Source organism: Geospiza fortis, unplaced genomic scaffold (assembly GCF_000277835.1).
Source record: "Geospiza fortis unplaced genomic scaffold, GeoFor_1.0 scaffold208, whole genome shotgun sequence".
Taxonomy (NCBI): domain Eukaryota; kingdom Metazoa; phylum Chordata; class Aves; order Passeriformes; family Thraupidae; genus Geospiza; species Geospiza fortis.
The window spans coordinates 265,478-278,049 of record NW_005054468.1 but is presented as its reverse complement, the minus strand read 5'-3'; the positions used below and the strand labels follow the sequence as shown (position 1 = coordinate 278,049).

The 12,572-nt window shown below is 40.5% G+C and overlaps 1 protein-coding gene across 1 annotated transcript; it reads right to left on the bottom strand.

The window, feature by feature from the left end:
• Window positions 1-333: 333 nt before the first annotated feature.
• Window positions 334-12,353, bottom strand: TMEM38B (transmembrane protein 38B). The gene is made up of 5 exons (XM_031062824.1): window positions 12,203-12,353; window positions 9,448-9,632; window positions 8,576-8,663; window positions 6,448-6,565; window positions 334-4,645 (listed from the first exon to the last, which is right to left on the bottom strand). Exons 1-5 carry the CDS (start codon window positions 12,307-12,309, stop codon window positions 4,439-4,441), a joined length of 705 nt encoding a protein of 234 aa, XP_030918684.1. The 5' UTR covers window positions 12,310-12,353; the 3' UTR covers window positions 334-4,438.
• Between the last annotated feature and the right edge of the window lie 219 nt (window positions 12,354-12,572).

Here is a 12,572-nt window from a genome sequence, read left to right as displayed (position 1 = left end):
TCTCATCTTGGCGTAAAATGGTGTTTCTCTGTTGCTACTCATTTAAGACTTCACTTAGACCTTAGAAATGAGGATTCACCTTATAAATTAAGAGTATTCACTCTGAGTAAATCTTGCATTCACTGTCTAGACTGTTGGAAGATGTCAGATTTCAGCACTCCCCTTATGCTGAGCAGATTCAGATTCCTACAGAAGACAGATGTTTGGAATTCTTGAACAACTGTCTTGCCTAACAATACACTGAAGAATCACATTTCACATGATGGCACTGCTTGTGTGACATCCTCCCATCTCCACATTTTTGCAATAAAATGAAATGAAGAAAAAACAGAAGACGAAAGCAAATAGCATTTATTGTCTTAAGAAACTTCAGTTCTGCTCTTGAAGCAAATTTTAAGGTATTCCTTTTTACAGAAGCTGGGTGTATTTAGTAGAAATTACTCAGAACAGCAATTGGTTTAACCAGGAACATGCCCTTCTAGCCCAAGAATTGAGTTGATAAAGCAATTTCTGAATGACTTTGTTTATATAGGCACAAGGCAGCTTCTTCTAATTTTACCAGGTTAATGACAAAATTAGATGCAGCCAAGTAGTTCATGTGTGCAGCTGTGCTGAATCTGACAAGCTTTACCACAACAGTTACAAGAAATTGTTAACAAAATTCTCACACAGAGAATTCTACCAGAGATAGAAAACTAACAGCATGAAAGCTGGGAATTGTTTATTTAAGACATCCTGGACACACTATTAATGTCTCCGACAGAATTCAGGTTAGACTCTGAGCAACTGGTTATCTTTTTCTGTGTCATAAAATGCAGTTCTCAGAACATGTGCATGTAGCTTTTTTGAGCACCCATCCTTCAGCAACACCCAATACCTTTAAACACAAATCTGAATTGTTTTCATGGCGCTTAAAACAGGATTTCTGTCAGCATGACTTGTGTTCTGTCTCACAATAATATATATTTTTTGTGTGTTGTGCATTATTTTTAAGGTGTTCAGACAAGAAAACATTTTAAAAAATTTTAATATTGTTGTCTTTAATTCTGAAAATGAATACAAACCAATACATTTTCCCCTCTAATGGTAAACTTGTTAGAGACTTAGTCTAAGCATATTTTCACATTGACTTGGGCTAGGAATAGCCAGTTTTCAGGCAGAATTTCACACAGGTGTAACACAGTTCCATGCCACAATCCCATTCTGTATGGTTCAAGTGATCTAGAATACACAATTATTCAGAAAAACAGCCAAAACTTTAAAAAACCATGGACAGGCAGCATGTGCTGGTGTTGCTCTATAACTAGCTGATTATTAATTAGTCAATTGGCAGCTTCAAGTTAATCCATAATATCAAGCTACAAAAAAATGAGACACCAAGTGAATACTCCAAGCATTTGTAACTGAGCACTAAGTTTCAGTGTAATATGTAAGGAATATTGCTAATCTGTCCAAAGAGTTTGGGGTATTTTGTTTTAATTCATCTTAAGTGTTAAAGAAAATAGTAATTTTAGCTTCCAAGGTACAGCACATTTGCAATGAAGTTGGATTTCAAACTGAGTTCAATGCTTTTGGTCATCACCATGGAAATGTGACTACTCAGGCACAAGAAATTTCTTTGGTACTTTTATTTTTCTTTTCTTTAAGCACAGCTTTGGTGACAGCTTTTCTAAATTTAGAGATGTACCTGGAACTAGAACTTTGTCTTTTCAAATCAGATCTCCCTCCACATTCTCTTTGGCATTCTGCACAAAGATTAACCTAACCCCTCTTTGCTGAACAATGCTCTTCAAAGCGGTACTCTCTGAAGAAAATAGTCTAATTTTGTAAAAATGGTTTATTCTAAAAACTGGCACATCAATGAAAAGATTCCCCTGAAAAGATTCTATTCTTATGTATTGTAACATCCTTAAAATGCCAAAGTTCTCAGTTATGAAGTGTATGCCACTTAGAACTGCTTCACATCTTGAGTAAAAAAAAAGACGCAACAAGCAAGAAAGCAGCAAGATTTCAGCAAATGCTAATAAAAACTTTCAGTGCTTCTGACATTAAAGAGTGGTTTAGGTTGGAACAGACCTTTAAGATCATCAAGTCAAACATTAACCCAGCATGGCTAAAGCCAACACTAAACCATATCCCCATGTGCAACGTCTACACGCCCTTTTAAATCCCTCCACAGATGTTACCTCCATCACCTCCCTGGACAGCCTGTTCCAATGCTTTTTACCATTCCTGTGAAAAAGTTCTTCCTAATATCCAAATTAACCCACCTCTGCTCCAGCCTGAGGCCGTTCCCTCTGCTCCTGTCCCTGTTCCCTGGGACCACAGCCCGACCCACCCAGCTGTCCCCTCCTGGCAGGAGCTGTGCAGAGCCACAAGGTCCCCCCGAGCCTCCTTTTCTCCAGGCTGAGCCACTTCCCAGCTCCTTCAGCCTCTCCTGGGGCTCCAGACCCTTCCCCAGCTTCGTTTCCTTCTCTGGACTTGTTGGTTTTTCAAGTTGTGTGAGGGGCCCAGAGCAGGCCCCAGGATTTGAGATGCGGCCTCAGCAGGGCCAGCACAGGAACGGGCACAGCCCGGGGGCCATCGGCCTCTTGCCCACCTGGGCACCCCTGGGCTGGGTCCAGCTGCTGGCACAGCACACCCAGGGCCTTTTCCAGCCCCTTTCCCCCAGCCTGGAGCTCCATGGGTTGTTGTGACCTGAGAACAGGACCCAGCACTTCCCGTGGCTGTCCCTCATCCCATGGATCCAGCCTGTCCAGAGCCCTCTGCAGGGGCCCTCCTGCCCTCCAGCAGATCCACATCCCACCCAGCCTGGTGCTGTCAGGAACTGCCTGAGGGAGCTCTGGATCCCCCCTTTGGTGAGGATGCCAAACAGGCCCGGCCCAGCCCTGATCCCATGGGAGCCCCCCTGGTGCCAGCCCAGCCGCGTGTCCCGCCATGTCCCAGGGCTCCTGGCCCTGCCCTCAGCCTGTTCCTCCTCCAGGGCACAGGGCCCTGTCCATGAGCAGCCAGTTCCTCCAGGAGATGCTGTGGGAGAAGGTGTCAAAGGCTCTGTAAAGCCCAGGCAGACACATCCACAGCCTCTCCTTCAGCCCTGAGCAGCTCACCTTGGCAGAGGAGGAGATCACTTGGTCAGGCAGGACCTGCCTCTCCTAAACCCAGGCTGGCTGTGCCTGATGCCCTGCTTGTCCTGTCCCTGTTGCTGGTGGCACTCAAGGTGACCTGCTCCATGGCCTCCCTGGCACTGAGGGCACGTAACAGGCCTGTAATTCCCTGGATCCTCTTTCTGACCATTCCTGTAGATGGGTGTCACATTTGCCAACCTCCAGTGAACAGGGACATCCCCAGTTTGCCTGAAGTGCTGGTAAATGATTGGAAGTGGCCCAGCGAGCTCTCAGCACCCTTGGGTGGATCCCATCCCACCGCTTGGGAGTGTCCAGGTGTTCCAGCAGCTCACTGACCATTCCCCCGTGGATTATGGGGGTAACATTCTGCTCCCATCCCTGTGCTGCAGCTCAGGATGCTGACCAAACAAGGTAAATGTATTGCCCAGTACTCTTCATAATGAAGTTTGTCTTTGAAAAGAAATAAGTCCTTGAAAATATGCAAAGAAAAATGTCCTTGATTTTTGTCCTTTCTATTGAAAAAGAAATAATATGCTTGAAAAAGAAATCAGACAAAGAATAGACCCAAATGAACCAGAAGGTAACTACAAACCACTTGTAAAACACTAATGTGGCAAAAAAACCCCTACATCTCAAATGCTTGCAAATAAGAGTCCAAGTAAGCCAACGACAAAAATGTTGATGTGTTTCTACTTGCTAATTAAGATTTTTAAATTGCCTGATAATATTTATAATGAGATAATATACTCTCATTTTAAAATATTTAAAAATATTTAAAAATATTTACTTTTGGAAATGAAGAAAATCTAGACTAATGCAATGTGAATTACAACAATAGTTCAGTTACTTTTCTAGTTAAAGGCATTAAATCAGTACATTTTTATGATTTTACACAGTGCCATGTGATTAAGCCTTACTAAATTACTTTCTTATTTGGGACGTGCTACAGTGAACACCTGACAGTACAAATCAGTGTTACCAAAGTGACACATAAGAACTGGGGGATAGGAAGACGTGAAACAATCGATACAGTAGGAAAAAAAATATGATTGTCACATTTTTGAAACTATCTTTTTAACATGTAAGCATCTGAAGTTGTCGTAAGTACAAAAATTAGTAAACTTTTAAACACTATAAAAGTTCATAGTTTTAACTCACAAATCCAACATGTGCACTTACACATAGCTTATATAAAACATCCCAAAAAGGCAAACCACAACATAGCCCTGTTCTCCTTTCCTTAGAGAAAATTCTTAGCCAGCCTTATCTGGAAGACATACATCTTCACGACCATCTCAAGGATTTCAAGTCACTTATTCTGTTTTCTTTGCTTGTTTTTTCTTAGCACCCTCATGATGTTGCTCAGAAGGCTGGTCACAGACTGAAGAGCCGTTGGAAGATGTGGCACTTTCACCCTTCACTTTGGAAGGTGTCTTTTGTGAGCCAAAAAACATTTGGCACACTGCAGACTCAATGGGAGCAAATGGAGAAGTTGCACATCTTGTCAACATCATTTTTACCTACAGGAGAACAAGGATCAAGTTACAATAAAAGTTGTGATGGCTTCACAGGTAAACAAGTTCAAAGCTGAAGGGGTGTATGGTGTCTTTAACTTTTTACACAAGGATGAGGCTGTGCAATCACCAATGGAATTCTGCTCATTTTAGCTGAAACTGGGCAAAGAATGCTTTTCTTTCTGACCAACACTCCTCACACAGCTATGAAGGAGATCTACAGAGAGGTCAGAGAGGGATTTTTCCTCAGGAACTGCAGCAATAGGACAAGGAGGAATGGGTACAGATTGAAAGAGGGGAAACTTAAGCTGGATTCTAGGAAGAAATTTTTTACAGTGAGGGTGGTGAGATACAGGTTGCCCTGAGATGTTGCTGATACCCCAACCCTGGTAATGTTCAGGACCAGGTTGGATGAAGACTTGACAAGCCTGGCTTTGTAGAAGATGTCTCTGCCCATGGTAGGGGGATGGAACTGGATGATCTCTGGGGTCCCCTCCAGCCCTTAACATTGTATGACTCTATGTTTCTATCAGCTATACACAAAAAACTTGCACAAAAAAACCTCTGTAAGATTAATCATCCTGAGAGTAAATTGTATTTAATGCCATACATTTAAGGTGAAGACCAACTTTTATGTGTAAGTTTTGTGCCTTGTTCAAACTGAAAAACTAAACTGAGTGGCTTCCTTCCACTTAAATTGGAAGAATGGGATGTGTAATTCCATTTTGAATGTATAGGTTCATAACCGGACTTTAATTAGAATTCCAGACAGCCATATTAATCCCATAAAGTTCAGAGATTTAGGTGGGCACCCCTTAGGACACGTAACTTGGAATCAGGCTTGAAAAACCTGGATTTCAGATCCGGGTACTGGACAAGTTTATTTTGCAACAGTTTCTACAGGTTTCAGAGCCCCGACAAGTTTCCGGGAGACCTTATTAAAAGACTATACCAGATACACTGTTGCTTTATTAGTTTATTTGCTAAGTGCGTGCGAGTTCCGGACTGTCAGTACGACCATCAGTGTAAGGATTTAGTTACTCCAGCGCAGCTGGACAGCCAGCTCCTGTGGACACCTGCAATTTCTCACTTCCTGAATAACATTCCTTTCCTTCTTCATTCCCAGCATCCACAGTTCAACAATGTCTTTATCATTTCAGATGGAAAATCAAGGACATAAGCCTCAAGTCTTGGCTCCCCCACAGCTAACTTCTGCAGAATTAAACTTGTCAGCTCCTTCCCAGAAAGGAGACTGGAAACCACACTTCCACACATTCTCTGGTCTGTTCAACACCAGCTCTGAAGCTGTTAAAATTGCCAGATATCTGCCAACACAGATTATGTTTTCTTATAAACTAGTAATCCAGAAGAAAGGCATCCTCCTGGAAATTAACAAGACTGGAGGGACTGAAGACTTCAATAGAGAAGTAGTGTCTATTTTATTACAAAATAGTCACAGCTACTTCAAAGTAGTTTTGGTACGCTTTCCCTTCCCACCCAAACACTTATTTTGTGAACATTTTAAATCAAATGAGAATCCAGCTAGTTTGTTTTACAGACCCACTGACGACTGCACAGGCACACACAAAAGACTGAGATTAGAGACATACAAGCCTGGAACATCAAATACTGAGTGCCAAAATTCCTGATTTTTTTCTTTTCCTCCCTGTCGCCTCCATACATTGAACAGAATCAGTAACAGAACAGGTCTTCCATTCTGCTCAGGTACAGAACACTACAAAATGCATTTCAACAATTAAATAAAATATCTTCTGTTATTTGGTCACTAGCAACTTTCAAATTCTTACCTTGAAGACAACAAGAAAGATGGTGTATAAAAACACAAGGTTGTGTTTTGCTATTGGCAAGTACTGTCTGTGTTGCAGGGTGAAAAGAACTGCTCCTATCAAAGTTACCTTCACAGGGCTAGAAATCAAACAAAGAATGTTAATTTCTCTTCTCTGCTCTACAGTGGAAGCTGCCTGGAAAGCAATACATGTTCTTAAGTGTGCAAAATAATTATTTCAGAATAGAACTAATGAAAACTTGTGGTAACAGTGGTAAGATCCAAAATCCAGCTATAACTAAATTAAGATTTTCACTTTATATAATATTACTACACTTTCTGTCCATAAAGCATCAAGTCCAGCACTACTTCAGACACCCAGAAAACCCCTACTTGACAAATACTCCTCAAATCAATGCTCCTATTCAGACTTCATATGTCAGCTTGATTCTCTTCCTCTCCCAATATATCTTCTTGAAGAGTTACATTACAGAGCTCACACTACTTGGACTAGACATAAAAACAGGTTCCTTTACCATACTCCAGGAGTTAGTTACTCCAAGGAGTTGCTTAAGGTGTTGAAGAGTAACATAGTCCAAGTCTTGGTCCAGTGTAACACTCCAGCAGCTCTGGGGCTGTATCAGCTTAAGCCTGACTGAAGCCAGGTCTGTATTACCAGGTTTTGCCAACACAGCTGTGCTGACCTGAGACATACAAAGATTTCCACTCTATTTCCAGTTTAAAGACATCTTTGTTGTGGTACTAAATCTCTTCCCAGGTATGCAGCTGGAAAGCAAGAGCTCTTTGGTCAGTTATCCAGAATTCTGTGGATTTCTTAGTCTGTATGTGACATGTACAGGTGACATTCCTGTTATCACAGAGCATCTATTGTGGATCTGTTCTTCACTGTCTATTCAGGAACAAAAAAACTACATCAAATTCCTGCTCAAGAAGCCCAAAAAACCCTGTGTACACAGGCATCTTATCCATTTGCAAGATGTTTGATGTTTTTAACTCTGTAAGTTAGCTCAATTTAATGGTCTTTAGACTTATACATAAACAAAACTTATAAAATCTTTTTTGAGTTACTTTGAGCCATACCCACAGTGGGGAAGGAGAATATATGCAAGTGATGCCAATCAGTAAGCATTGTTCTGGTGTTGCACCTGTAAAGACAGTTTTATTTGTGTCTACAGTGCTATTTATGACAGTCACCTTTTCTTCTGGAAGTTTACTTTCAAGACTGCCATTTAGGCACTGACAAGAGAAAGAGAAATTCTAAATACTTAGAATTTCAGAAAAAGCCAACAACTAACACAATGCACAAAAAGTTGAAATATTGCCAAAGAGAAGGCTACAAATGTATCTCCTGTTATTCTGTGTCTAGGAGTGGCTGCTGAAAAGCAAGATAGCTTTTTAAAAAAATAAAATTATTATTTTTAAAGACCTGACTGTAACCTGGGAAAGATCAAAAGAATTTTAGGAAATTATCACAGTGACCTTATCTTGACTTACAATAATAGCTTGCGGCTTTCCAGCCTGTTTCAATTCTCATTTTACAGAGAAAACCAGAAGGCATGTAATATTCCTCATTCTTTGCTCCTGCAAGAGAAGTAACTTTTCCCATCTTGCAGGTCATTTCTGCTATACTGAATAACCAATTTGTACTTTCTCAAATAATTGATGTCTTTGGAGGAAAATAGCACTGGCAGCAAAAGTAAGAGTGACAGTGTTCAAAGGAAGCCATCTTAGTGATGCTCAGAACATAAACCAAAATTCACTTGTGTATTTCTAGAACCACTGTGCTTTCATTTTGGACAGAAGACCATGTCCCTGTAAGACAAACTGAGCCAACACTGCTTTCTAGCAACTCCCCACTAGATCTTTACTACTTTCTGACAAGTTTTGTTGACTTCTCTTCCCATTTGCAGCTCTTGGGCTGTGAACATAAAATGATTAAAACATCACCAGAAGTCCCAAAGTTCATTGTCCCATCTTTCAAAGGATATACACCAAAACAGAGTACAAATATGTCCTAATGGTTTGGTTTTTGTTTTGTTTTTTTGGCTTCAACCACTGAAAGTAAGCATCCACACCAGGAGCCAGCATAACAACAGCTAACTTGTTGCAGTTTTTAATAAAAAACTTACTAGGACATCTGCAGGAGCTCATTGGTTTCAGGTTTCCACACTCCTCTCACCAGCTGCTCGAAGTTGGAAATTAAGCCACCACCAGCACCTGAAATTGCAGAGATTTATGGCAAGTTTCCACCGAATGCTACCACTATTATGCCATTGCTCTCAGAAAAACTCATGACACCATGTGCTAAATGTGGCACCAAAGCCCAGACTCAAAAAGACTTAATCCAACCTCTCATGCAAACAAGACAAACAACAGCCACGAGAACTCAGAGGTTGAGATACTCAGCAAGAAGCTCAGGTCTGCCTCTAAGTGACAGCATCTGAACTGATGCAGTCATCACATTCACACGTGCTGCTTTCCACAGCAGCACAGAATCAAGCAGGAACAAGAGCTGCACAACTCCTTTCTGAAGTGTCCCTGATGGTGCGGCTGCAAATACAGCTATCAGGAAGGTAGCTTTCAGAATTCCAAATGGCAGGTAGGCAACAAGGGTCATCCCCATGTTTAAAATCAAGTTATAACCCAAAAACCTAACGTACCCAGTTCTCTTCTTCAGCCTCATGCAAGGCAATAATGTTGTTGGAAAGATCAGCAACAGCTACACAGAAGATTTACTTCTTTATTGTCATCAACCGCCCATCCTGCAAGCTCTTGTAAGACCTTCTGAAGGGAACACCCCTCCAAGTCCTTCAATGTCACCCTTAATTCAGGCAGAAAATCTGCAGCAGAGGCTTTTTCCTTCAGGGGACATCAGACTGCATCAGGACTACCATCCCAGCACAGCAAGGATGGTGCTACAGCTCTGCTGTAGGGGCTAGACATTTAAACATCACCCCAAAAAAGCCCAAATCCTCAGAACAAGATGCTGTGTGCATGTTACCTCTGGCCCAGCCCACAGCCACCATGATAAGACAGGCATCTTTGTAGACATTGTCTGCATGTGCAATGCCATCTGTGATCTTCCAAGTCCTTGTCACTTCTTTCATTCCTGCCACCAGAAGACGAAGAGGCAGAAAGGAAAAGCAGCGGCAGAATATGTCTTCTGGACAGTAAAACACTAGATACCTGAAAATCATCAGGAAAAAAAAACATTAGCCACACTTTTGCTAAGGAATTATCTTTTCATAATCTTTAAAGATATTTTTGGAATATGACTAGCAATGTCTGATATACTACTGACAGCTCAAAGTCTCGTGGCACACATCTTGGCACAAATTTGAAAAGCTTTTGAGCACAACTGAGCTTTTGCACCAAAACCAAACAGTACTGCCTCACTGTCCTAGAGACGAATCTGTTGAAGTCCATGTGAAACAGCTTTACATTTTTCCAATTGTTCTACACCTTATATATCACATTTTTATAATTCAAGTCATTAAAGTGGTATCTGATTGACTTTGTGTGGTTTGAGTTTATCTTGTGAGTTATGTTTTGTTTAGATTGGTATAGGGGGGTTGTTTTGTTTTGGTTTTTTGTTTGGGATTTTTTTTTAATAGGATTACAACAGGGTGGTAAATTAAATGCTGACTCTGTGTTTCCAGACTGTAGGTACCTGGAATTATATAACTTCAGCAAGAATGCCTCCACTAGTTAATGTCATACTACATGAAATGCATGGCTCTTTTTAAACATATTTAACATCTTAATATTCACCAATTCTAGCTTTTCCAGCTTGCCAGTTACAAGCACATTTCTTTATTCAAAGCATTGAAAGAAGACTACACAAAATATCTTTGATCAACTTGCTTTTAAAACCAAGATGGCTAAGAGTTAAATCCTAAGTGACAGTAAATTCTAAAATATTAGATTATGTAGTGTTTTATTATATGTCTTCAATAATAAATAAAATTCAGTTCTTACTGAGACATTCACAAAAACCCAGTCAAGATTAAGTATCTTGATTAAGTTATCTTAAGTAGATTATTTCAGTACAGGAGTAAGAGTAATAATTGCATAAGAGCAGAGAAAGCATTTAAAAAGAAGGATAAATTTTGTTTTCTTAAAAAAATGAAAGACACTGCCCCTTGCATTAAGGTTTTTGATCTTGATCCTGCCTACCAAGAATTTCTGAGGCCCTTCCCTTTATCTCTTATTGTAAAGATAAAGATATTGTAAAGATGCCTCTGTATGCAACCAGGCTTCAGCTGATATGAAGCCAAAAACGCAGAGGGAGGATGTATTTCACAGGCTACTGCAAAAAGCCATTTAAGCCACCCACTCCCTAGACAACTCACACCAGAATTAATTTATATGTGCAGAATGTGGGTTTAGGACCCTGAAGCACTGGTGACAGGACTGAGGCTGGCCCTGAAAGCCCACCCCCGGAAGGCCCACCACGCCTTCCCTGCCTGTAATCTCTGCTAACAGTAGATGCCGCTGTCCTACAGACTATTCAGGAGCATTCCTCAAGCCCAGCACTACTCCACTCACTTTCCAGTCCCGAGTGTGGCTTGAGGAATTCCATTGTGCACGATCTGGGATCAGGAATTAAGGTCATTACACTCAGGAAGAGGGGACTTTGTAAAGCTGGAAGCTTAAAACGTTTTGTAACGTTCACAGCTCCTCACTAAAACCTCCTTTAATTTGTGCACAGCAAATCACATTTGACCACGGTGAGTTACACAGAAATCCTGTTCTCTTCAAGTGTACTCCTAGCTCATGTCACTTGATGAAACTAGCAGTCAGTCTGCCCACATCAGACTGACACAACCACAGGCATGTTCTGTTAATAATTCACTAATAATACATATTATTAATTTCACCAAATTAAATGTCATCTTCTACTGCAACACAAAGACCATAAAACTAATACATATACCCAGACAGATAGAAACACTCGCTTTCATTTTAATGAATTTGCAATTGTAAAACTTATGGGGCAAGTGGAAGTAAAGGATTTTAAGCAGGCCAGACTACCCAAATATAGATTGAGATTTCTAAATTCAAAACCCCACAGCTGCTCATAACTTTTGTTAAGTTTGAAGTTTCCTTCAAAGATCACTTTCTGGAACAAATGATCTCCACTGGAAGACCACATTTATATGAAAATAACTCCAGAATGTTTTTTTTAACTCCAAAGCAGGCCAAAATGCCTAATACTTGATTCAATCATATAATTCAGCTAGCTACACCACAACACCTGCCCATCTGGGATGGAAGAAAATACAGAAAAAAAAATGTGTCTGGTAGTAGGAACTGGAGGAAAGATGTGTCTTGGAACCTCAGTTACAGAAAAAGCCAAAATTTTTACATCAGCCAGGTTCTGATCTTCAATACTACTTTTTCAAAACTTGACTGCATTTATGACATACCTATATTCAGTAAATCAGCAACTGAATAACTTTATTAAAAAGTAATATTCATAGCTGTTTGACCAGGAATACTAAAAAAAACCTAAGGCAAGTCTAATCTAGCAACAGAGCATTTGGTTACACAACAAGGTGTAAGAGTTGCTCTCTGTTTCCAGAGAACAGGATCATAGCTGCTGTGACACTGGATGAAGAGATAGCATCCAAATCCACAACACTTTTAAGTAAAAATTCTAATTTACATGGAACCTTGATGGTACAGTATCAGTTTACAGCATATAGCTTCCTTAGAGCCAGTATCACTCATCTTACCCAACTGTGACTGCTTACCAGACTGAGGATGCCAGTAGAATATTTATGGTCTTTCCCAGAAATGCTACTGGAGGTTCACCAAGCATCAAGGAGGACAAAACTGAGCCCCCAAAGCAATAAAGCATTGCACTAAACCAGCAGGCCAAGGGACTTCGGACCGACACTTCCACAACTCCTGGGAAAAAAAAAACAACCAACCATATAACATTCTGCATAAACAGAAATGAAAACTGGAGAATAACATCATGTTTTAAAGGTCAGTATTTTTCAATTTAGTTCCTTCAGGTAATGAAAAATCCTCCAGCAATCAGCAGGCTCTCACAGGAAAATTTTCCAGAAATACAAACCTCAGGGTAAGGTGACTTTAACTTAAACTCCTAAACAGAAG

Excerpts from the sequence above, each read along its gene's own strand:
- TMEM38B (XM_031062824.1), bottom strand. The coding sequence starts at position 12,309 with ATGCTTTATTGCTTTGGGGGCTCAGTTTTGTCCTCCTTGATGCTTGGT. Across the intron at positions 6,566-8,575 it reads GAGCTCCTGCAGATGTCCTA|CCCTGTGAAGGTAACTTTGA; the intron begins GTAAGTTTTTTA and ends TTTGATTTCTAG. Across the intron at positions 4,646-6,447 it reads TCTTTCTTGTTGTCTTCAAG|GTAAAAATGATGTTGACAAG; the intron begins GTAAGAATTTGA and ends GTTCTCCTGTAG.